The sequence below is a fragment of the Budorcas taxicolor genome, chromosome 5 (genome assembly GCF_023091745.1).
Source record: "Budorcas taxicolor isolate Tak-1 chromosome 5, Takin1.1, whole genome shotgun sequence".
In the NCBI taxonomy this organism is placed as follows: Eukaryota; Metazoa; Chordata; class Mammalia; order Artiodactyla; family Bovidae; genus Budorcas; species Budorcas taxicolor.
Window position 1 is genome coordinate 153150881 of NC_068914.1, and position 25721 is coordinate 153176601.

Below are 25721 nucleotides of genomic sequence, written 5' to 3' on the forward strand. Positions count from 1 at the left end.
CTTTGCTTGTGTCTTTACCTGCATCATTGGTTGAAGGTGTCTATCAACTACCTAATCAGTCCTTCAGGCCTTGGGATGTTTCCTAGGAAACTGAGAAACCCATCTTAGACACCAATGAGATTGCCAGGAGCTTGCACAGTGGGTCTCAGGGATAACTTTTGTCTCTGCCCAGCACCCCTATCCCCCACAAGCTTCCACCCCAGCAGACTTGGCCAGGCCTATGGTGGGGGAACTAGACCCCTGAATTGAGTGACCAGAGCTGAGGACTCCAGCTTTTCTTCCTTAGGTGCCCGTCTGTTGGGAAGATGGCTGATATCCAGAACATTTCGCTAGACAACCCAGGGAGTATGGGGGCTGTGGCAGTGCCCGTGGTCTTTGCCCTCATCTTCCTGCTGGGCACTGTGGGCAACGGGCTGGTGCTGGCAGTGCTGCTGCAGCCTGGCCCGAGTACCTGGCAGGAGCCGGGCAGCACGACGGATCTATTCATCCTCAACCTGGCGGCAGCTGACCTCTGCTTCATCCTGTGCTGCGTGCCTTTCCAGGCCGCCATCTACACGCTGGACGACTGGCTCTTCGGGGCCCTGGTTTGTAAGGCTGTGCACCTGCTCATCTACCTCACCATGTACGCCAGCAGCTTTACCCTGGCGGCTGTCTCAGTGGACAGGTGCGCTGGGCTGGGAACGCGGCCCGGTCTGGAGGAGGGGAAGGAGGGAATGGGGGACCAAAAAGGGAGGGGGAGGGAGAAAAAGAACAGCTGTCTGGCCCCCACCACCCAGTCTCGGGGCACCTGCAGGGCATACTTGAGGGGGTCATCCTGCCCTCACCCCATCTTCACTGGGAGAATCCAGAGAACATCTCTGTGTTCCAAGTGTCAGCTCAGGGCCTGGCACTTAGTCCGTGCTCTGAAAGCGTGAAATGAATGGCAAAAGGAACACACGAATGAAATTCATCAGCTAATTTATTACCGCCCACATCTGGCCCGAGTTGTGGTCAGACCGGCTTTCAGGGGTTGAAACTTGGGGTCAAGCCCAGGCTCACTCTCTAGTTGACTCGTTGATGACCTTGGGCCGGTTGGTCACTTCTCGCTGAGCTCCGACCGAGCCTCGCTAGGTGCCAGGCGCTGCTCCAAGCGCTTTGGACGCTAACTCCCTTCATCCCCACAACCTTGCGAGCGAGGCCCGGCGCGCGGTCACCGCGGCGGCAGTTCAGATCCGGGCGATATCCAGGCCACCCGCCCGCCGCGGGTCTGACTACCGCGCCCGCCCGCAGGTACCTGGCCGTGCGGCACCCGCTGCGCTCGCGGGCCCTGCGCACGCCGCGCAACGCCCGCGCCGCCGTGGGCCTGGTCTGGCTGCTGGCGGCGCTCTTCTCGGCGCCCTACCTCAGCTACTACGGCACAGTGCGCTACGGCGCGCTTGAGCTCTGCGTGCCCGCCTGGGAGGACGCGCGCCGCCGCGCCCTCGACGTGGCCACCTTCGCCGCCGGCTACCTGCTGCCCGTGGCCGTGGTGAGCCTGGCCTACGGGCGCACGCTGCGCTTCCTGTGGGCCGCCGTGGGTCCCGCGGGCGCGGCGGCGGCCGAGGCCCGGCGCAGAGCCACTGGCCGCGCGGGGCGCGTCATGCTGGCGGTGGCGGCGCTCTACGCCCTCTGCTGGGGCCCGCACCACGCGCTCATCCTCTGCTTCTGGTACGGCCGCTTCGCCTTCAGCCCGGCCACCTACGCCTGCCGCCTGGCCTCGCACTGCCTCGCCTACGCCAACTCCTGCCTTAACCCGCTCGTCTACGCGCTCGCCTCCCGCCACTTCCGCGCGCGCCTCCGCCGCCTGTGGCCCTGCGGCCGCCGCCGCCCCCGCGCCCGCTGCCCCGCGGGTGGTGCCCGCCGCGCCCTCCGTCGCGTCCGCCCGGGGTCCCCGGGCCCCGACGGCTGCTCCGGGAACGCCCGGCCTCGCGGGAGGCTGCCGGCGGGCGGCGACTGGGGCGGGGAGCGAGGTCCGGAGCCCGCAGGTGGTGGAGAGGCGTGCAGGGACCTACCTGTCAAAGGACCAGAATAAACTTTGTGTGCCTCCGCTCTGCCGGCTGTCCGTCTGTCTCTCCTTCCTCTTCCTCCAGGGCCGGACAGTACTAGGGGATGGGGCCAAAGCCAGGAGCCCTCTGAGGAGCAGTGGATACTCAGTCCACGGAGTGGACACCCCTGGACGGTGAAAATGATTCCAGGCAGCCAAGCGCAGGCCCCCAGGCCAGGAATCCCCCAGACTGTGTCCATAGCAAATCTGGCAGGAAGGAGGGTAATCCTTCTGCCCATTCTGCCAACTCTGTTAGCATCTTGGAAGCCCTGCTTCCTCTACCAAGCTCCTTCTCCCTTCGAAGCGCTGTCCTGAGTAACTTAATAGTGTAGTGGTAGTCTTGGTCGCTCAGTCGTGTCCGTTCTTTGCGACCCCAAGGACTGTAGTCCGTCAGGCCTCTCTGCCTTTGGGATTTCCCAGACAAGAATACTGGAGTGGATTGCCCTTCCCTTCTCCAGGGGATCTTCCCAACCCAGGGATGGAAGCTGGGTCTCCTGCATTGCAGGCAATTTCTTTACCATCTGAGCCATCAGGTAAGTCAGAGTAACTTAATACTAACAGATACAAAATAAATATAGCAAATATTAAGCACTTCATATGTATCCCATGCGGCTTCCCTGATGGCTCAGCTGGTAAAGAATCCTGCAATGCGGGAGACCTGGGTTCGTTTCCTTGGCTGGGAAGATCCCCTGGAGAAGGGAACAGCTACTGTGGTATTACATTCTTCAATCTAATTACAGTTTTGCAAGGTAGATATCGTTCGTTCCTCTTTAAAAATGTAGACATCAGGAATCAGAGGGGTTTAGCGATTTGCCACACAACTAGTGTTTGGGAGAGTCTGGATTCAAACCTACTGCTATTTACCTTTTTCTACTTAGAAGAACCGACTTCTCCACCTCTGGGACCTCTGTTCTCAGATGCCATGGTTTCCAGTGTTTTTCTTGGTTCTTCCTGATTCTGCATCAGCTCTCTTCCCCAAACCTATAGCTCCCCATACTCAACTGGCTGCCCTGGAAACCGCAGAGGGCACCCAGCCCCTGCTATAGCAGAATTCTGTTTAGATATTCAGGACAGTGGGTCCTGATGGGCAGGCCCCAGGCATCAAGTCCTAGGTCCATTGCCTGACCCCAACCTCTTGCATTATTCCTCAGCCATTTAAGGCTCCTGGCTCAGGGGAGACATTGAGCTGCACTCAGACCCCAGCTGGCCTTCCAGCAGCCCTGATTACCCTGTGGCCCCCTCCCTACCTGGCCCTACACACAGCAGGCATAGTCTGTGGCTGTGGAAACCTCCTAATTAACCAATAGATCAGTCTCGATGGTTGTGGAGCTGCCCGCTTCCTCCTTCACCGTAAGCCAATATTGTTTATTAGCTTCTGGCTGAGACCTTCCAATTCTCTGTTTCCCCGGCACACATACCCCAGCTGCTGGGCACCCTGGAAAGGCCCTCCTTGACACTGGGCAGCTGCTGAGACCTCCTCACTGCCTGCCACCTGCCACAGACCCAGAGATCAGAGTGGCAGTCAGCCTTCTCAGGGGGAGGCTGAGAGCCAGCTGGGGAGCCAGTGCTGCCAGGGCCCAGCACCAGGGCTGACACCTGGTCCCAGGCTCTTTCTCCCCGGTCTCTGCCAAGATGTCCCCAACTGACGCAGGCTGCAGCAGTGGGAAAGTTTCCTGGAGGGCAGGGGCTGTGATGCTGCCACTTCTGCAGCCCCCAGAGTGGCCTCTGTCTCCCACGGCCATCACTCACACCTCCCCTGCCTCATCTGTGCCTCGCACCAACAGGCAAGGGATATCACCTCCATTTGCAGAAGTGAAAACTGAGGCTCGAGATGAGGTACTTGATCATAGCCAACTGGCAAAATTGAGGAAGAGCCAGGATCCTAACTGGGCGAGAGGAGTGGCTCTCTGGGCAGCCCAGGAAGTGTTGGAAAAACATCTAAGAGCATCTGACAAGGTTGCTACACACGACAATGGTGAGAGCCTGCAAAGTCAAAGCACAGAATAAAATCTCTCAGGGTGGCCTCTGCCATGCTTGGTCCAGCCACCCAGGTGGGCTGGTGCTCCTCCACAGTCACCTCTGTGGGCACGGACAGGTGACCGACTGCAAAGAGAATGGGCAGGAGACAAGCGCCCAGCCAGGGAGTGACAGAGCCAGGCCTGGGGGAGGGGTCCGTCAGCAGAAGCCCTGCATAGTGGCCTGGCAGAGGGACCCTGGCTGGACCCCGAGGCCACCTGCTTCTGACTCCTGCTTCTGAATGGGTCTCCCTGGCCCATGGAGCTAAAGAAGCCCAGACACCCCGACTAATGGAGGGCCATACAGCCTGGCCCAGAGTAGGCGCATGGCTGACATATGATACATGAGGACAGAGGTGCCAGGCAAGGCAAAGCGTGACCCTTTCTTCCTTCTTTATCCCTCAAACATTTGAGTGCTTGCCTTAATCTAGCCCTCGAGAGGAAGTCAGAGATGACGTGAATCTGGCCTGGCCCCTGCCTTGCGGGAGTGCTTAGTCTAGCTGGAGAGCCAAAAACCAAAAGAAGAAAGGATAGCACTGCGTCATGGGGCCATGACAGAAGAGCTCACAGGGCCCAGAGGAGGAAAGGCCTCCCTTCCTTGGCCAGTCCAAGCAGGATACCCAGAGGAGATGACGTTTAATAGGCATTTTTCCTGGGAAAAGGTGGGACGGGCTTGCCAGGCAGAGCAAAGGCCAAGGCAGGTACAGGTGGGAGCAGTATGTGGATTTGTGTAGCTGAAACAGGGTTGGATAGGGTAGGGTAGGGTCTGGGGAGGCAGGGAGGGTGGGTGCAGTGAGGTCATGTGTGCCTCCTAGGTCAGCTGCGGGGGCAGGAACTCCATCCTCTCAGGCAGGCAGTGATGCCCCTGAAGGTTTTCAGGAAGGGAGGGGCCCATGGTTGCTGTGTAGAGGCTGGGTTGGAGGTGCCAGGCTGGCAGCAAGGATCCAACCCAGAGGCTGCTCTGTGAGCCCTGGGCCAGGAAAGCTACCACCAAGGGCCTGGCCTGGAGCTGGGAGATTATTTTTGCCATGGATTTGGCAGGAAGATTGATGGCCTGATGCTGGGCTTAGGCTCAGCCCCTGAGGCTCCTGGGTCTGCTTCAGGAGGCTAATGAAATGTGTGGAAGAGCAGATGATTGTAATACTTTGGTGGAGAGAGTTGAGCCCTGGAGGACCACAGGCAGGCAATTGGGCTGTCCAGAGGCTGAATGAGCCCCAGCCACTGCCCCTAGGGTCCAGGAGAATCCACCTGACCTGAGCCTCCTACAAGGTCTCGGGCCAGCCTGGGGGTCAGGAGGGAGCTCCTCTTATTTGAAAGGAGATTTGAATTATGTAACCTTCTCACCCTCCCGTTTGTACCAACCTCCTAGGGATGATCCTGCAGCATTCAAGTCTGAACACCTACTCAGCACAGAGTTCTCCTGCAGGAAAGCAAGACAGAAGCATGGGGGACTGTGGGAGCCCAGAGGAGGGTCCTACTCAGCTTGGAAAGGCAGAGACGATTTCCGGGAGGAGCTGATGCCCAAGCCAAGCCCTGAAGAGCAAGTCAGGGCAGATGTGGAAGGGAGAGACAGGAGAACATGTGCACAGATCACCTGGAGTCCTCCACCTGGGCTCAGGCACAACACGACGAGCCCAGGGCCTGGGACAGGGTACAAGGGAGCCCCAGCAGGAGGTGAGGTGGGAGAGGTTGGGGGAGGCAGCTGCAAAGGATTCTCTAAATCCTATCTGTAACCAAGACTATACTTTGTCTCGAGGGCAAGGGGAGCCATGTAAAGATTTTGAACAAAAGAGTGACCGGATCAGATATACTCTAGAGGGGACTCTTTCTGGATGCAAGGCAGACTATACTTGGGGAGGGAGAGCAGAATGAGGCTGAGGGTAGGCAGACTAGTTAAGAGGCTGGTGTGAGAACCCAGAGAGATGAAGGTGTCCAAGACATGGCAGTGGGTAGAGAGACATGGACAGATGGGACAACCACATACGAGGTACAATTGTTGAGGCTAAATAGTGATTAAATGTTATGGGGTGGGGGAGAGCGATGTCCCAGATAACGCCCAGTCTTCTGGCTTAGGCTACTGGGGGTGGCAGTGGGGGGATGTTGAGCTTGGTGGGAACCCATTGAGACGAGGGGCCTGGGGCACATGGTGAGGGTGTCCGTGGGGCAGTGGTGAAATGGGCACCTGCTGTATTTCAGACCTCGTACTTGGCCCTGGAAGGTGTGTCTCATCTGCTTTAGAGTTTGAATTTGGAGAAACTGAGGCAAAGAGAGATTAAGTCACTGGCCCAAGATCACAGAGATAGTCCCAGACAGAGCTGGGGTCTAATTCAAGTTGGTCTGATTTCAGTTTCATGGTTTTAAAGGAAGAGAAGAGGCAGATAGTTTTGTTTTTTTTAAGGGGAGGGAGGAATTCGAATGTGCAATGGTGACCCCCACCGCCAGCCCACCCCGGGTAGCAAATGTAGCCAAGGTGAAACTCAGCCTCAGGGAGGGTGGGTGAGGTGAGGACCTTGGCACACTGTGTTAACCAGTCTCTCTCCCTGCCTCTGGCTGACAGGAACAGCACCATCTATCAACTTCAAGGTGTGTACCTGGGGACATAAATACCAATTAACCACCCTGAGTTTCCCTATGAATGAACATTAGTCCTCAGCCTGGATGCAGGGCTCATTTGCAAGTTGCTGGCTGGATCCAAGATGTCATGAGGCCAGAAGGACTGGCTGTGGGGGTGGAATTGTTTCTGGCTTAAGAGGACAAGACTGATTTATTGAGGAATCTGCTTGGTGCCACCTTGCTTTAGCAGCTTGGGCTCTGAGTAGGGGTGAGACTGAAGCAGGAGGAAGGGTTGTGAGGAGGGGTTGAGGGGGACAGGGGTGCCAGCTGGGAGTTCCTGGGGGTGCTCTGGATGGCTGTGGTTCTGGGGAGGGTGCTGGACTGGGCATCTGGTGGGCCTGCCAGGTCAACTCAGACAGGTGGCACAGTGCAGGGGTCAAGCCACGGACTATGAGCCACATCACCGGGTTTGAATCGTGGCTCCTGCACTTTGCAGCTGACCTCTTAGGACTGTGGAACTGAGCTGCCTGAGCCAGGCTGCAAGGTAGGCACACCGCCACAGGCTGCTTCCTGGCTGCTGCTACCTATATGAGAGGTTTCCAGGGCTCTCCCAGAAAGATCCTTGCCTCCATCAGAACCCTAAAAACCCTCACAATCTGAGACTTCCCTGGCTGTCCAGAGGTTAAGGATTCCGAGTTTCCACCGCAGGGGCCAAGGTTCAATCCCTGGTTGGGGAACTAAGATCCCACAAGCTGCATGGTGTGGCCAAAAAAAAGAAAACAAAACTCCAAGAACCTCACAATCCAACTCAATTGTGGAGGAGGTTCAGTTCACCTGCCTATGCCCCCTCTGGGCATTCTGATGGCCTAGGGCATTTAATAAACATGCCATCCTCCCCAGCTTCCAAAGTGGGAGAACGTCACCAGGCTGGCACGGGCCAGTCACAGAGACAAGGGACCACTCTGGGCCCTGGTCTGGGGCTTTGGGCAAGACTCCTTTGCTTCCCTGAGTTTGTTTCCTCAACTGTCAAGTGAACTGATCATATCTCCCTGCATGTACCAAAGCCTCAGTGTTCACTGGAGAGTTAGCATCAGGGGCTTTGGGCTTTCATTCCCTATAGCTGGAGTGAGATGGGGACTTTGCTGGATTACCCAGGTATGTATCAGTCCAGCATCCTGTCCTCCTGACCCTGGCTTGGGCTCAGCCTCTGAAGCAGTTTGGGGATCTGGTGGAAGGGGGTCTTTTCCCCGGAGCTCAAGGTGATTGCTCTGGGTAAGGACGCATATGACCTTGAGGGTGGAGGTGAGTCTGCGTCACCTGCTTTCTGTCGCCAGGGCAAATCTTCTGACCTCTGCGCAGGATCTCTGTGGCCTGGTCTCACCTCCCTCTCTGGCCAGCCCCTCACGCTCCTGGGCCCCACGTTTCCCATGCCATCTCCTGGCCCCACAGTCAGCCTGTGGCCGTCCGTCTGCCAGGCCTGGCTCTTGCTGCTCCCAGCTCTCTGACCACTTCAGAAGGCCTATAATAGTATGGGCAGCCACCAAAGATGGGCAAAGACCACTCCAGACCCAGCTCAGTCCCATGACTCCGCTCTTGGTGGCCAGGTGCAGGCCTCGCACACCAGGCACACTGCACCACGTGCTCAGCAAGGAAAGGGCCCGCCCCTCTCCACATGGGGAGAGAGACTTACTCAGTAAGGTCCATGGGTGTCTACTGTGTCTTACGAACACTGGGGAGATCGGCACTTTGGGAATCTTGGCAGAGATTCCTGGGCTGGGCTGGGTCACGTGCTGCTATCTGACCTCAAGCAAGTTACTCTCTCTCTGAGCCTCAATCTTGTGCATCTATAATATAGTGAGCAAGGGCACCGGCTACCCTTTGACTGCAAACACTAAATCAAAGGGCTTGTATAATGGGCCTGCTGGCACGTAACAGGAGCTCAACAAATGTTGTGGCCCTCAGTTTTAGGAAACTGCTTCTGAGAAGACTCGGACTTCAGGCGTGGTGGAAGCGAGCTTTGGGGATGAGTCCAGGTTCCAGCCCAGCTGCCCCATTGGGTCACTCTGGCAAACCTGCCTTTTCTTACCCATCCAAAGCAGCAGGAAGGCCAGCTGTCTCACAGGATGGCTGTGAGAACCCGTGAATACCCTTCTCCAACCATCACCACCATCTGCGTGGCAGGGATTTTGTTTTCTTCCCCTGCTGTGCTCCCACCTGGAACCCTGGTGAGTGTAAAGCAAGTGCCCGAGAGGTACTTCCAACGCGAATGAAATGGGAGGTGTAGAGAAAAGGACCCTACCCAGAAGGTGAAATCAGCAGACGTGGATTTTTTCCTTCCTGCCACCACCGCGCTCCCCACTGCTTCCCCCACAAACGCAGTTAATTTCTGGAGCAGCTAGTGAGAGAGCTGACTCCTGCGTGGGCAACCTGTCGGGTTCTCCATCTCGCCCTGCCCAGCCCAGCCCACTCAGGGCCCACGTGAGCATTTGCTCTTTTTTTAAATGTTTACTTATTCATTCGGCTGTGGCATGCAGGATAACACTGCATCCTCTGCCCTCCTCTCTCCCCAACCCTGGCAACCCGATGGGGCTTGCAGCTTCCCTTCTCCCAGGGCCCAGGAGGCAGCCCCCAGCCTGAATCTCACCCCTGCCTGCCCAGAGGTCCTTTCTTCTTTAGGGTCTGGGGAACAGCTAGGTCCCATGAGTTCAATTCAGATCTGATCAAGCTGGGATTTGGGAGACAAACTCCCCTCCTCCTGAAAAGCAGCCAGGACTCAAGTCTGGTGAGAGGGAAAGTAGGGCAGAGCCAGAGCAGAACCGGGACTGATAATTTGGGAAAAGTCTATCTTAACTCCGTAGTCAAATGTTTCTGAGAGACAGCTGGGTCTCGCAAGCCTTCCCTTCAGACTTCCCCGCTGTGGCAGATCCCTGCCAGGAGGGGGCGCTGCCTTCTGCATCTCTGAGCCCCAAGGGGAATGTCGGCTTCTGCCAGGGTAGAAGTGGCCGGGTTGTGGGTTTTTGAGCCTTCACCAGAGTATTAGTTTCCCTTCACTACTGCAACAAATTACCACAAATCTAGTAGCTTAAAACAACACAAATTTATTCTCTTACAGTTCTGGCAGTCAGAATTTGAAACCTGTCTCTGAGCTAAAATCAAGGTGTCAGCAGGTTGGTTCCTTCAGGAAGTTATGAAGGAAAAATCCATTTCCTTGCCTTATTATCTTTTTAATTTATTTTTTGGCTGCACTGGGTCTTCACTGCTGTGCACGGGCTTCAGTAGTTGCGGCACGCAGGCTTAGTTGCCTGGAGGCATGTGGGATTTTCCCAGACCAGGGATCAAGCCTGTGTCCCTTGCATTGGCAGGTGGATTCTTAACCACTGGCCCACCAGGGAAGCCCTCCTTGTCTTTTCCAGCTACTGGAGGCCGCCTCATTCCTTGCCTTGTGACCGCTGCCTTGCGTTACTCGTTTCTTGATTTGGTCACCCTGTCCCCTACTTCCTCTCTGAGCTCCTGCTTCCTTCTAATAAGGATCCATGTGATTACATCAGGCTTGCCTGGATAATCCAGGATAATTGCCCTGTCTAAAGACCTTAGCTTAATGACATCTGAAAGTCCCTTTCATCATATAAGATGGTGTTCACTGGTTCCTGGGACTAGAACGTGGCCATCTTGAGGACCTCTCCTCGCCTACTACAACTAGGCTGCAGAAAGGTTACACCCTCCCGGTGTTTCAGTGATTGGGGAAAAAAGGGCCAGGGATTTTCTGCTTTGGGTTCAGCTAGGTCCTCCCTAACCTTGTATTTCTAAGGTCTAGGCTTCACCAACCCCCTGACCCCTTCCAAACCAAAGAAAGTAGCTGCCATGTCTCCTTGCAAGTCTGGTGACAAGCCTGATCTAAGTGCTGGTGAGAGGTGCAGGGCCAGCCAAGAAGCCCCCTAGGCCAGAGGGTGCCTGCCCTAAGCCCACCCGGCTGGCTGCAACAAGCCCACAGCCGGGAGGGGACTCAGAGGAGGGTCTGGGGCCTGCTGAGGGCACCAGGGAGGCTGTGGGATGAACGAGGCCTGTGAGGAGAGCGTGTGTCAAGTCAGCCAGGGCAGAGGCATGGCTGTGCTGCTGCGGGAGCCAAAGGAAGAAGCTGGGGGCTGTGGTCTCGGCCCATGGACACGACAGAGACTGCGGCTGGGAGTGGCGCTGAGGTCAGTGAGAGAACGCCTCTGCCTCCCAGCAGCTGGGATGAGGCCCCGGCAGACGGGGTCCCAGGTGCCAGGCCTTTTCTTTGTAGCAAGAGGGCAGCGGGCGGGGCGGGGCGGGCAGCAGGAGGGACGGCGGGGAGCGGCTCTCGCTACCTCTTCTCCATGTTCTGCATCTGCAAGCTGAGGGAGGTGAAGCTGGCCAGCAGGTCAGTCACTTCGTCCACCTGTGGGAGGAAACCAAGGCTCTGTGGTGGGGTGCCCCGGGTCTCCCCCCACAGCACCACAGGTGCAGAGGCAGGCACTGTCTCTTCTCAGGGCCTGTGAGGGCTTCACCCTGGACTAGGGAGCAGCTGTCCAAGGATGAATCCTCGCTGCCCCAGACAGAAGGACCCAGGCTGCTTCCAAGGAGGTGGACAGAGGCTTTGAGGCCCACAGAGGATGGCAACCAGCAGCCATGCCTCTCTCTCCAGCCTCAGAGCGGGGACCGGCTCGCCCTGAGGCTCCTGCCAGGCTGGGGTTTGGACCGCAGCCGCGCTCACCTGCTCGCGGGTGCTCGTCATCTGGAGGCGGGTGCAGAGGTCATCTAGCCGCTCCCGCTGCTCGTGCCGCCCTAGGCGCTCCAGGTACTCCCTCAGCATCTGGATGATCTGAGACCAGAGGGCAGGCTGAGGCTGTGCCCACAGGCACAGAGCAGCCTGAGGCTGTGCCCAGGGGTGCGCTGGAGCAGGTGTCAGCTGGGGTCCACATGAACGGTGAATGAAGTCGCCTGCTCGGTGCTGCAGGCTCAGCCGAGCGGGACGCTCACCTGCTTCACCTCCAGCCGCACAGCATCCAAGCATTGGGAGTGGCCTTCCTGCAGGATGTTGAGCTTGGACTTCGCCAGGTGCAGGGGTGTGCGGCCTGCTCGGTCCAGGGCGTCCACCCGGGCCCCTGGGGGGACAGGCAGTGGTGAGCATGCTGAGCAGGGGAGGAGGAGGAAGGAGGGGGAGGGGAGCACTCACCTCCTCGCAGCAGCGTGGTGATGACGGGGGCGTGGTTGGTGCAGGCCGCTGAGGAAGGAGAATAGGGACTGAGAGCTCAGGACCGCAGGGGGCTTGGCCCTGGGTGCCCACGGGAGGGAGCAGGACTGTGTCTCTCAGGGTTCCGGCGCCAGATCAAGCCCCAAGAGGCATCACTGAGGCAGCAACTGGGGGGATTCAGCGATCAAACCCAACTCCCTCCCTACACAGCTGGGGAACCTGAGGCTGGGAGGTGGGACCTGCCTCGCCACAAGCCATGGTGAGAGTTGGCCACAGGGCGGGAACCTCCCCTGGCAGAGCTGCTGAGCCAGTTCAGGTTGTGAAATCAGCCCTGCTTGGGGCACAGTCGACCAATAGTGGATGGGGTCAGCCACGGACACAGCCCAAGGGGAGTGTGGCCCTGGGGACTCAGGCTTTCCCCAGGGGACAGGAGAGCCTGCTGGGGGCCTGCAGGACCCCGGGCTCTCCATCAAAGGAGCCTGTCTTGGCAGCTTGCCAGGCACTCACCCAGGTGCAGTGGCGTGTTCCCCAGCCCATCTCGCTGGTTGGGGTCGGCTCCGTGGTCCAGAAGCAGCTGCACTGGAAACAGGAAAGCCCCAGAGGAGCCGCTGGGGGCGTCTACTGACAGCATCCTAGCCTCCACACCTCTACAGAACACTGAAAGCCAGTACACTGCCCTGTGCAGCTTCACTCCCTTGCCCACTCGTGAGGCCTGTGTGCATGACGCTGGGCACTGTGAACTAAGGCTTCTGGGAGGGTCCCTGAGCCCGTGCAGGTATTATGGGACTGAGATTTTAGGGTTAAAGAAAGTTCTCCCAACAGCTGTGGCTGCTAGTGAAGGTTCTTAAGGGGCATGAGACAGAATGCCGGGCACTGAAAAGATTCTATATTTTGATCCAGGAGGTGGACACAGCAGTGTATGTACACAGAGACTTCACTGTTTGCCAGTTATACCACATCCTAAAAGACCTCTGGGGGAAAAAAAAAATTGGGTTTGGGGACAGGCTGTCCCACTGCTGCCCTTAGCACTGAGTAAATGTTGCCTGAATGTCTGGATGTCTGGAAGGTCCGGTCCAACCTTGGGGTCGATCTCGTTCTTTCCCCAGGTGAGCCCCACCTTAGCCTGGCAGTGCCAGTTCCACAGGCCAGAGGCGTGGGAGGGCCCAGCCTTCCTCAGCTCCAGCAGCCCCCCACCCTCTGTGTGCTGTTCCCCAGTGCCCCTGGGGGGAGAATACTCGCCCAGCCCCCCTCCCCTACCTCCCCAGGACTCACCAATCTGGTCGTTGCCATTGCAGGAGGCAAAGTGCAGGGCAGTGCGGCCCTTGTCGTCAGCTGCACAGGGGTCCGCGCCATCCTCCAGGAGCTGCTGCACTGGCACCGCCAAGGCAGAGGGAGCAAGCAGGGAGAGTGGCGGCTTAGCCAAGCTGCAGCCCTGGGGGTGGGCAAGGGTGCTTAGGGCCCCTTCCAGCAAGGCATCCATAATGTGTGGGAGAGCTAGTCCCTCCAGGATGCAGCCCCCCCCCCCGGGACTTGTTCTCCTGAGGGCACAACTGAGCACCACGGGTGCTGGGTGCTCAAGTACGTGTCTTGGGACAGAGCATCACAGAAGGATCTTGGCCCTCAGGGTCAGGAATTCTGGAGTCATGGATATCCCCAGTACTGATTTTGGTCCTGCCCCTCTACCTGAGTCTGGCTACACATCCATCCAACTGGGACACATCTGTGGGCTGACGCTCACTTAGCTCCCATGAGGCAGCCCTTTAGAGTGGAGAGAGCCTGGGCTCTGCCATGCAGTCCAAGTCCCAGACTGAGCTGACCAAAAAGGAAAGGAGTTCATTGCCAACAGCGTGCGGCAGTGGGAAAAGCTGGGCTGGGACAAGGAAGGCCAAGATTTGGGGCCCCATTCACCAGCAAATGGGAGTAATTTCTGCCCAGTCAACTTCTAGAGCTGCCATGATGAGAATAATGGATATGAATGTCCTTTTCTGAAAAGTCTGGAGCCATTATAAAATGTGAGGCATTATGTATTGCGTGCCCATGTCCAAACTGAAATGTAGAAATTGCTGCCAAACATCATTTTAGAGCAAGCAGTGAAATGCCCTAGCAATCCCCCACCGAACCTCTCAAGGACCCGAGTCCTTCCAGGCGAAGCCCAGATAATCTCCTGCTCCATGAATCTCTCCCGTCTCCTTAAGGTGAATGAGCCCCCGGACCCCCACGTCTCTGTAGTCCCTTGTCATCCTGCTACTCTCACAATAACATGCTGAGCTCTTTCAGAGCAACTGCCTGTACACCAAGGGCCAGCCAGGCATTGGGTGCCTGCCTGCCATCAAACACTCAGCATGGTACCATGTCCGTGCTACAGGCTAGGAGACAGACTCCAAACCAAGCCGACAGGAGGGCTGGGATAGGAACTCAGGTTTCTCCTGCTCAAGGACTTTTACCTCTCCCACTAAACACATGACTTCCCTTTCTTTGGGTTTTTTGTTTGTTTTTAGAAATGGTGTCACTTTATACTCTTCTTCTCCAGCTATACTGCAGGTTTTTATTTTGTTTCTTAATATCCTGGACGGAGGTATGACTTGACCTGTTCCACAAATGTTGCCAACTGACTGGATAAATGAATGAATGGTTTGGGAATGAATGAATGGGAAAGGTTTATAAGAGTGGAGAAGAAGGAAGAGCTTCAGGTCACCTCGGTGTTCATCAATGCAGTCACCAAAAGAGAGCCAGCATCTCCGAGATAAAGTAAATGGTTCTATTTTTGTGATCTGTACAGCTAACAGTCTTTTGGGAAAGCAATTTAGCAACACCTATCAGAAGCCATCAAGATACACGTATCCTTTGATGTAGAAACCCCATTCCTAGGAAATTATCTTAATAGTGAAACACCAGTGTGCAAATATGTGACTAACTGAATAACTCTTGCTTTGTCCCTTTGAAGGCATTGTGTGCATCCATTACAAACTGTGGTTTTAGCTGTGGAATGGAATTACAAGGTAATTTCTGCTTTTTACAACCTTTACAAAAATTGTACAGCTATGTATTTATTCTATAAATAGGAAAAATGACACTTCTGTTTTGAAAAAAAAATGGTTATGAAGACTATGGGAAATGTTTATGATACATAAAGCATTAAGCAGGCTGTAAAACTGTATACAGCACAGTCTACAAGCTCAAGAAAATTCCTCTGCACGGGAAAAAGGACAGGAAGGATATTCACCAAAATATTAACAAAGATTAGCTCCTTTGCTGACATTAAAAATGTTTTTCTTGTGTATTTTTCTAATTTTTAAAACATTTTAAATGCATATATCATTTTCACATTTAAAATCTTTTCAATGGGACTTCCCTGGCAGTTCAGTGGCTAAGACTCTGAACTCCCAACAGAGGGTGCCCAGGTTCGCTCCCTGGTCAGGGAACTAGATTTCACATGCTGCAACCAAGAGTTAACATGCCACAACTAAGACATCCTGCAGCTAAAGATCCCCATCCTGCAACTAAGACCTGGTGCAGCCAAAAAAATAATAATAATCTTTCAAATGATTGTGAATTCACAGAAAGGTACTTACAATTTAACCATAGGAGGGTAGAAATGTTACATCCACTATAATTGCTAACCTACACCAAAAGACCCAACAAACATGAAGCAAGAAAACAGAATGCTAACCATACAGTAAAAAGGAGTGAAAAAGCTAAACTACAGCCAGTTTCGCTATCAGAGTCCTGCAAGAGCCTGGTAAATCTAACAGCCATGAGCTACGTAGATTTGAAGATGGGTGTGTCACAGACTCTGAATGGAAAATTACAGCATTTCCACCAAAACAATAAAACCACCATGTGGACACCTGATTCAACATAAGCTAGACACTGGCTAATGATTGTGAAAGCTGATAAACATCTTTTACTGTTGTGAAAAAGAAAAGATAAGCTAGACATAAACTCACAGGCATAGAGAACCAACCAGTGGTTACCACTGGGAAGAGGGGAGGCAGTATAGCGGTGGGGAAATAACGATTAGGGGCAAACTATTAGGTATAAAACAAGCTACAAGGATATATTATACAACAGGGGGAATATAGCCAATATTTTGTAACAACTATAAATGAAGTATAACCTGTAAACCTTGTGAATCACTATACTGTAAACTTACATAATATTGTACATCAACTATACTTCGATTTAAAAGAGAAAGTAAACCTATTAAAAAAAGGTAAACTAGACTTTCTGTGGAAGGGAAATATATTTAAAATATTCTCTGGCCACACACTGCTGCTGCTGCTGCTAAGTTGCTTCAGTCGTGTCCGACTCTGTGCGAACCCATAGACGGCAGCCCATCAGGCTCCCCCATCCCCGGGATTCTCCTGGTGAGCAGGCCTAGAAACTGGAGGGGTTTTCAGCATTCTCCAATTTCATCTCTTCCATGAACTTTATTTTTTATTTATTCTTTTTTCTTCTATGAACTTTAATATTGTGGAATATTTGGGTAGTAACCAATATGGCTTTTCAAGGAAAAATGATATATTCTCTTTTTAATACCTCTAGTGTATGGCCTTGGCACCCCACTCCAGTATTCTTGCCTGGAAAATCCCATAGACGGAGGAGCCTGGTGGGCTGCAGTCCATGGGGTTGAGAAGAGTCGGACACGACTGAGCGACTTCACTTTCACTTTTCACTTTCATGCACTGGAGAAGGAAATGGCAACCCACTCCAGTGTTCTTGCCTGGAGAATCCCAGGGATGGGGGAGCCTGGTGGGCTGCCGTGTATGGGGTCGCACAGAGTTGGACACGACTGAAGCGACTCAGCAGCAGCTAGATTATCCTGGAGTTTGCAGGCCCAATCTAACACAGGAGTCTTTAACATCAGAGAACCTTTTCCCATTGGTAGAACCAGTGTGCAGACTCAGTCTACTATCGCTGGCTCTGAAGATGAAGGGAGAGGACTACGAGCCAAGGAATGTGGGCAACCTCAGGAGCTGGGAAAGGCAGGGAAACAGATTCTTCCTGGAGCCTCCGGCAAGAAATACAGCCCCACTGACACTCTGATTTCAGCCTGATGAGACCTAAGCTGGACTTCCGACCTTCATAGTTGTATGATGACAAACTGGTGCTGTTTTACACAAGAATATCTGTGGTAATTTGTTACAGCAGTTACAGAAAACCAATATACCACTTTTCCCTGATTCACAGAACGAATTAACTCAGTGGATAAAATTAAATCTTTTTTTTCCTATAACTTGTCTTGTACCTTTGATGCTGCTATTGCCCTGTCAGCTAGTAAAGGATGAAGAGCAGCAACAACAACAACAAAAACAGAGCTGCGTCCTGTTAGGAGCCCCACCCCTGCCTTTCAGATGTTCTGTCAACTGAAGTTTGAGAACCACGAACCCCACTACCACCAAGCCTCAGGGGAGCAGCTGAAGGGTTCTATGCAGATGGTGGCTCTCCTGGCGGTTCAAGTTGACGACTCATTCCTTTTAGCCAGAAGTTCCCAAAAACTCCTACTCTGCGGCTGGGTGCCAGGGATACAAAAGCTCCCGCTGTGAGGGGGCTCACAGGGTAATAAACACTCTGACATCAGGAAGGAGTGGCAGGCAAGCGTGGGGAAGAGTAAGCATCTGAACCGGACTTGTCATCTGTAAGGCGACAGCAGTTATACAATAGATACAGTGGTCCCAGGGCTGAGCTGGCAGAATTCAGGCGCCGTCTTCCCAGGTACTGGTTACGTGGACTTTTCCTTCCCTAACCAGACCATGGAGCGGACTCACTCTGCACACTCACCTGTTTCCACATCGTTGGCATTGGCTGAGTCCCTCAGCCTTTTCAGAGCTGTGAAGAGAATAACAGTGCCAGTTAAAAAAACAAACAAAAAAAAACCCAGCAACAGCCATGATGAAGCACAAAGTAATGGCTTCCTGGGAACTTCTTGGCAGTCCAGTGGTTAAGGACCCATGCACTTCCACTGCTGGGGTCACGAGTTTGATCCCTGATTGGGGAACTAAGATCCCGCATGTCGCACAGCACTGCCAAATGGAAAAAAAAAAAAAAAGCATCTAAAAGGAAAGAGAGGTGCCAGGATACAACCAGGAGAAACCTGAAATGTGGCACAGCTCGTGCAAAAGTCACATTTTGTAGCAAATCCTCCAAGGCCTTTGCAGCCAGATCTTGGCTCTGCCACTTGGTGACCTTGAACAAGTTAGTTAAGCCCCTGGGCTTCAGATCTATCAAGTACAAACAAGGTTGAGCTCTGTCCTGACAGTCCTGAGTTGTTGCAAAAATCAAATGAGATGATTTACACAAAGCTCTTTGTGAGCTGATTACACGTATAATCTTATATTCTCCTTCAAAACAGGCCTCTCCTAAATGGCATATTTAAATCTGATAATTCCCACACAGAAACTTTTTTCTCCACAATGACACTACCTCTATATTAGAGGGTAATAGAAAGCAATACTTTTATCATCAGAGAAATGGACAAAAATTACAACTCAGATATATAATGATTCCTTACATTCATATAGCACTTTCAAATTCTCAATCCTCATAACACCACTAAGATGAGTAGGTCCTAGAGGGAATCTAAAAGTCTCCATTCTTAAGTCTTTCAGGGTGTTGGTTTCCACGGCATCCATAAAATGTAAAAGACAATATGGAAGAAGTATCAGAGCAGGACAACCAATTTCTACTGATGTGACTTAGAGCAAGACAATTTCTCCAAGCCTCAGTTTTATCTTCAGTAAAGCGGGAACGGGTATCTGGATCTTGATGAGTTATTATGAGGATCAAAAACCATCACAGGGCTTCCCTGGTGGTCTAATGGTTAAGAATCTGCCTGCCAATACAGGGGACATGGGTTTGATCCCTGGTCCAGGAAGATCCCACATGCCTCTGAGCAACTGAGCTCATGCGCCACAACTATTGAACCTGCGTTCTAGAGCCCAGAAGCTGCAGCTACTGAAGCCTGTGTACCTAGAGCCCATGCTCTGCAACAAGGGAAGCCACGGCGATGAGAAGCCTGGGCACCGGCAGCAAGGAACAGCCCCCACTCACCGTAACTAGAGAAAGCCTGCGCTCAGCAAAGACGGCTCAGCAGAGCCAAAAATAAATAAATAAATCTTAAAAAGAAAAGAAAATGACCACATTGTCACCCAACAGTGTCTGGCACACGTTGAAGGCCAAACATTGACTATACATTCCCTACTTTACCTAACTTTTGTCAACATTCCTGTAAAGCATACCATTCCCATTTTACAGATAAGAAAACTACAACTGAAAGGGTCTGTAGTTTGCCTAAGGCCACCATGAGCTAGAAAAGTCCAACCCAGGTCTGTGCATTTAAAGAAGCTGGTACGACTTGGCTCTGATACGAAAATATTCTCCACTACCCCATGTATTATCTACACCTGGGGCGAGGAATCCGTTTCTACTCAGGAACTACCCAATGTGAAAAGCCTCCGGGACTGTTTCTGAGCAGGAAGACTATTTTTTTCTTTTTTTTACATTCATGATCCTTAGCAGTCATACGACTACTATTCCTACTGGAAGGGGACTCAGGGGTCACTCCAGGTCCGTAGCGCAGACGTCGGAGGACTCCATCCTGAGCGGGCTGGGGAGATCAGCCGAGGGCCAGCCCCGCCTCCCGCCGCGCTCCTCACCGTGCACCTCCTTGCCAGTGGGCCCGAGCCGGCGGTGGGGCCTGGCGGCGCGCCTCAGCCTGCTCGCGGGGATTTTACAGCGCAGCTCATCGCGGGGCTCCGTGTCCTGCTGCCACAGGACGTGCAGGTAGCGCAGCGGGGACTGGGCCCCGCCGGACGCCCGGCCCGGGAGGCCCGCGCCGCCGCCCAACGCAGAGCCAAAGTCGGCGAAGGAGAAGAGGCCCTCGGGACCCGTCAGCGGCTCGGGCGCCACCGCGCACTCGCCGTCGGAGCTCGAGCGGCCCGAGCGCGACTCGTCGTCCGCGCCTCCGGCGGCGGCTGCCATGGCAACGGCTCCGCGCGGGCCTGGCCGCCGGCGGAGCCTCGTGCCTGGCGGACCAACGGACCCGCTTCCCTCCGCCCTAAAGGCTCGCTGTCAGCGGACGAGCTGGCGGGCCGGGCCTGCAACCACGGCAACCGGGTGGGGGGGCGGGCTCGGGGAGCGGGCGAGCGAGCGGGGCAGTTCCGGACCAATGAAAACCCTTCCAGCCCCGATAGACTTGGTTTCCGGCAGTGTGACTGATGGGTATAAGAACCAATCACAAATTTGAGCTGCCCAATCCCCTCGCCGTACGTCTTTACCGGAGCCAATAAAATAGCTGAGTTTAAGACATTTTTTTTTCTTATTTCTCCCGTCGGAGCAAAGAAAAGATAACAGGCAGCTGCCCTAGCCAATCACGTTAAGATGATTTGCAGCCAATCACAAAGAAAAGTGAAGAAGCCGGGGAAAAGGAGAGGAAGAAAGTGTTTAAATCAATGAACGTAAAAAAAAAAAAAAAAAGAACTTCCTACAAATACACAGTGTTAAGTAGGAAACGAGAATACGTTAAAATGTGGGGCTAGCAACGCGAACCGTGTAGTAATAGCTTTTAAAGGCGATAAATTCCGTTCGTTCTCTCCGTAACCCTGGCGTTGATCACTAATTTACAAAGAAACGAATTCTGTAATTCAAGGACTTTCCTGCGGCTCAGACGTTAAAGAATATGCTTGCTATATAGGAGACCCGGGTTCGATCCCTGGATCGGGAAGATCCGCTGGAGAAGGAAATGGCAACCTACTCCAATATTCTTGCTTGGAAAACCCCATGGACAGATGAGTCTGGTGGGTTCCAGTCCATAGGGTCGCGAAGAGTCAGACACGACTGAGCGACTAACACTGTAACTCAACATCATTACACGAGAGTGATCAACATTTGAGTCCGAGAGGCAATCACTGAGCCAGCAAATTCTCTGTGCTAAGTCCCGGACACAGAATCAGACTGAGTACGCTCTGAGAGGCTCACGTCGGATGGGAGAAGTCAGAGCCGGAAACAAGGAAGTGTTCCGCAAACGGCTAACGGTGAGCTTAGCAACCTCTCCCAGGTACCCTGCTTTGTAAGAATTTTCACAACCCTGAATCCCACATGCACTTCTGTAAAGTGAGCAAAGAGGACCACCGCTACTTCTTAGACGAGGGGCTGAAACCAGAGAGATAACGGACTTGTTCACGGATGCCCAGCTCTCTTGAGAGGGAGACTGTCCTGGCAAAAGTTGTTCCTGTTATTCAGCGCAGGGAAAATGTAATCTTTTTCTGACAGTTGAAAAGCACCTTCAGATTTTGCAGTGTTCTCAGAACACCACTATAAAGTTTATCATTGTAACATATGGAGAAAAATGTTTCTTCTTCTTCTCCTCTGCCCCATGAAGGAGAAGGGCATATGCCAACTTCATTTGTATCTAGAAAGAAACATTGAATGGGTACCATTTACTAACTGCTTAATATATATTATGCCATTTAGTTCTGCTTCACAAGAGCCTTAGCAGGTAGATGATATTATACTGACTTAGCAGAATAGGAAACTGTAGTCTTGAAATGTCATATGAATCAACCAGGGGTATGAGACTAAAAAGTGGGAGGACTGGGATTTGAACATAGAAAATCCTCTCTTTCCATCACACTGCTCTCTTTAACAAAGAGCCTACTGGAAACCTGCCTCCAGAGAATATAAGTGACTTCTGGGTGTTTATACCTCACTTCTGCCAAGTGTACCCTGAATTAGCTTTATTACTCATTCCTCAACTTTTTCCGTGTAATAACCTCCAAAATAATCTTCATCCCTCCAGTCTCTCTTTGAAGAATCAAGGTGTCTAAAGCACAATTCTCTTCATCTCCTACTAGTGGGTCTGGTCTTCAAGCCATCTGGTCTCCTAAGATGTTTGCATTGTCAGAAATCTTTTAATTTAAACAGGATCCCTAAACATCTAGAGGTTGCTGTTACTTCTAAGTCAGCTTTGTTGAAGTGCATAGCCCAACCCTTTGTGTACTGCAAGAACCACTTGTTATTTAGGATTGGAAGAATGGGATGTGGGTTTGGATGTGGACCCAGTTAGCCTAACCAGCTGAGTTTTAGAGCAGAACTTGGGACTATGAAATTGTATTCTGCTGGGAGCCAGCGTGAGGAACTCTGCCCATGGCAAAGGTCATGCGGAAGGAGGCTTTAGCATACGCAAAGGCGGGATCCAGCCTCAGGAAACCCCCTGTTCCCGAGCATCTACCCTCAAAACCAGAGTCTACCTACTTTACTGTTTCATGCTCTCACCTACACTTCTGACTTTACGGGGGGCTGTTCCCCACCGATTCTCTCGGAGAAGGAGTAAACTTGCAGCTCCAGTCAATAAAAATTCCTGGGCGTGTCAAGGGTGTCTCAGGTCAAACCTCTCTGCTGGCAGACTAGCTTGTGTGACAGGATTATCCACACTCCTGCCACTATGCACATGATTGTTTAGGAAATGGCAGTCCACTCCAGTACTGTTGCCTGGAGAATCCCATGGACAGAGTAGCCTGGTAGGCTACACTCTGTGGGGTCACAAAGAGTCGGACACGACTGAGCAACTACACTACACACAACAATAAACAGGCAAAATGATAGGAACCAAAAGAGGACTCCCCAGGTCAGTAGGTGCCCAATATGGTACTGGAGATCAGTGGAGAAATAACTCCAGAAAGAATGAAGGGATGGAGCCAAAGCAAAAACAATACCCAGCTGTGGATGTGACTGGTGATAGAAGCAAGATCCGATGCTGTAAAGAGCAATATTGCCTAGGAACCTGGAATGTCAGGTCCATGAATCAAGGCAAATTGGAAGTGGTCAAACAAGAGATGGCAAGGGTGAACGTCGACATTCTAGGAATCAGTGAACTAAAATGGACTGGAATGGGTGAATTTAACTCAGATGACCATTACATCTACTACTGCGGGCAGGAATCCCTCAGAAGAAATGGAGTAGCCGTCATGGTCAACAAAAGAGTCTGAAATGCAGTACTTGGATGAAATCTCAAAAATGACAGAATGATCTCTGTTCGTCTCCAAGGCAAACAATTCAATATCACAGTTATCCAAGTCTATGCCCCAACCAGCAACGCTGAAGAAACTGAAGTTGAACGGTTTTATGAAGATCTACAAGACCTCTTAGAACTAACACCCAAAAAAGATGTCCTTTTCATTATAGGGGACTGGAATGCAAATGTAGGAAGTCAAGAAACATCTGGAGTAACAGGCAAATTTGGCCTTGGAAAGCGGAATGAAGCAGGGCAAAGACTAATAGAGTTTTGCCAAGAAAATGCACTGGTCATAGCAAACACCCTCTTCCAACAACACAAGAGAAGACTCTACACATGGGCATCACCAGATGGTCAACACCGAAATCAGGTTGATTATATTCTTTGCAGCCAAAGATAGAGAAGCTCTATACAGTCAACAAAAACAAGACCAGGAGCTGACTGTGGCTCAGATCATGAACTCCTTATTACCAAATTCAGACTTAAATTGAAGAAAGTAGGGAAAACCGCTAGACCATTCAGGTATGACCTAAATCAAATCCCTTATGATTATACAGTGGAAGTGAGAAATAGATTTAAGGGTCTAGATCTGATAGATAGAGTGCCTGATGAACTATGGACTGAGGTTCGTGACTTTGTACAGGAGACAGGGATCAAGACCATCCCCATGGAAAAGAAATGCGAAAAAGCAAAATGGCTGTCTGGGGAGGCCTTACAAATAGTTATGAGAAGAGAGGCGAAAAGCAAAGGAGAAAAGGAAAGATATAGGCATCTGAATGCAGAGTTCCAAAGAATAGCAAGGAGAGATAATAAAGCCTTCTTCAGTGATCAATGCAAAGAAATAGAGGAAAACAACAGAATGGGAAAGACTAGAGATCTCTTCAAGAAAATTAGAGATACCAAGGGAATATTTCATGCAAAGATGGGCCCAAAAAGGACAGAAATGGTATGGACTTAACAAAAGCAGAAGATGTTAAGAAGAGGTGGCAAGAATACGTGGAAGAACTGTACAAAAAAGATCTTCACGACCCAGATAATCATGATGATGTGATCACTAATCTAGAGCCAGACATCTTGGAATGTGAAGTCAAGTGGGCCTTAGAAAGCATCACTATGAACAAAGCTAGTGGAGGTGATGGCATTCCAGTTGAGCTGTTTCAAATCCTGAAAGATGATGCTGTGAAAGTGCTGCACTCAATATGCCAGCAAATTTGGGAAACTCAGCAGTGGCCACAGGACTGGAAAAGGTCCGTTTTCATTCCAATCCCAAAGAAAGGCAATGCCAAAGAATGCTCAGACTACCGCACAATTCCACTCATCTCACATGCTAGTAAAGTAATACTGAAAATTCTCCAAGCCAGGCTTCAGCAATACGTGAACCGTGAACTCCCTGATGTTCAAGCTGGTTTTAGAAAAGGCAGAGGAACCAGAGATCAAATTGCGAACATCTGCTGGATCGTGGAAAACGCAAGAGAGTTCCAGAAAAACATCTATTTCTGCTTTATTGACTATGCCAAAGCCTTTGACTGTGTGGATCACAAGAAACGGTGGAAAATTCTGAAACAGATGGGAATACCAGACCACCTCACCTGCCTCTTGAGAAATCTGTATGCAGGTCAGGAAGCAACAGTTAGAACTGGACATGGAACAACAGACTGGTTCCAAATAGGAAAAGGAGTACGTCAAGGCTGTATATTGTCACCCTGCTTATTTAACTTATATGCAGAATACATCATGAGAAATGCTGGACCGGAAGAAACACAAGCTGGAATCAAGATTGCCGGGAGAAATATCAATACCCTCATATATGCAGATGACATCATCCTTATGGCAGAAAGTGAAGAAGAGCTAAAAAGCCTCTTGATGAAAGTGAAAGAGGAGAGGGAAAGAGTTGGCTTAAAGCTCAACATTCAGAAAACGAAGATCATGGCATCTGGTCCCATCACTTCATGGGAAATAGATGGGGAAACAGTGGAAACAGTGTCACTTTATTTTTTGGGCTCCAAAATCACTGCAGATGGTGACTGCAGCCATGAAATTGAAAGACACTTACTCCTTGGAAGAAAAGTTATGACCAACCTAGATAGTATATTCAAAAGCAGAGACATTACTTTGCCGACTAAGGTCCATCTAGTCAAGGTTATGATTTTTCCTGTGGTCATGTATGGATCTGAGAGTTGGACTGTGAAGAAGGCTGAGCGCCGAAGAATTGATGCGTTTGAACTGTGGTGTTGGAGAAGACTCTTGAGAGTCCCTTGGACTGCAAGGAGATCCAACCAGTCCAATCTGAAGGAGATCAACCCTGGGATTTCTTTGGAAGAAATGATGCTAAAGGTGAAGCTCCAGTACTTTGGCCACCTCATGCGAAGAGTTGACTTATTGGAAAAGACTCTGATGTGGGGAGGGATTGGGGGCAGGAGGAGAACGGGACAATCAAGGATGAGATGGCTGGATGGCATCACGGACTCGAGGAACATGCGTCTGAGTGAACTCCGGGAGTTGGTGATGGACAGGGAGGCCTGGCGTGCTGCAATTCATGGGGTCGCAAAGAGTCGGACACGACTCAGCAACTGAACTGAACTGAACCATAAACAGCACAGAGAGTTTGGAGTATTTTGAAAATATTCATTAGCATAGGGCTTTTCTCATTGTTGAGTCAATGATTGCCGCCAGGCCTCCATATCTTTAGGCACCTGGGAATATATTAATGTATTTGGAATATAGAAAAGGAAATACAGTAGTTTTTGATGTTAGCAATACTAGACTTTTTGAGTTAATGAATTTTCTCTTTTGTTATAGATCACTGTACTTTGTTATAAATCACTGTGTCCTTGCTATGTAAAAATGTAACTTTATCACTATCTTAAG

General features: G+C 51.8%; 2 protein-coding genes across 2 annotated transcripts; one reads left to right on the forward strand and one right to left on the reverse strand.

Moving 5' to 3' along the window:
* The first annotated feature begins 305 nt into the window (after window positions 1-305).
* Window positions 306-2050, forward strand: GALR3 (galanin receptor 3). The gene is made up of 2 exons (XM_052641163.1): window positions 306-664; window positions 1270-2050. Exons 1-2 carry the CDS (start codon window positions 306-308, stop codon window positions 2048-2050), a joined length of 1140 nt encoding a protein of 379 aa, XP_052497123.1.
* A 7668-nt stretch (window positions 2051-9718) lies between these two features.
* ANKRD54 (ankyrin repeat domain 54) lies at window positions 9719-19882 on the reverse strand. Its single transcript, XM_052640145.1, has 8 exons — window positions 19498-19882; window positions 17624-17671; window positions 13115-13213; window positions 12350-12421; window positions 11825-11872; window positions 11629-11753; window positions 11363-11470; window positions 9719-11047 (listed from the first exon to the last, which is right to left on the reverse strand). The coding sequence occupies exons 1-8, from the start codon at window positions 19820-19822 to the stop codon at window positions 10973-10975; spliced, it is 900 nt and encodes a 299-aa protein (XP_052496105.1). The 5' UTR covers window positions 19823-19882; the 3' UTR covers window positions 9719-10972.
* Between the last annotated feature and the right edge of the window lie 5839 nt (window positions 19883-25721).

Excerpts from the sequence above, each read along its gene's own strand:
- GALR3 (XM_052641163.1), top strand. The coding sequence starts at position 306 with ATGGCTGATATCCAGAACATTTCGCTAGACAACCCAGGGAGTATGGGG. Across the intron at positions 665-1,269 it reads GCGGCTGTCTCAGTGGACAG|GTACCTGGCCGTGCGGCACC; the intron begins GTGCGCTGGGCT and ends GCCCGCCCGCAG.
- ANKRD54 (XM_052640145.1), bottom strand. The coding sequence starts at position 19,822 with ATGGCAGCCGCCGCCGGAGGCGCGGACGACGAGTCGCGCTCGGGCCGC. Across the intron at positions 13,214-17,623 it reads TGCCAACGATGTGGAAACAG|TGCAGCAGCTCCTGGAGGAT; the intron begins GTGAGTGTGCAG and ends TGGCGGTGCCAG. Across the intron at positions 11,471-11,628 it reads TGCGGCTGGAGGTGAAGCAG|ATCATCCAGATGCTGAGGGA; the intron begins GTGAGCGTCCCG and ends CTCTGGTCTCAG.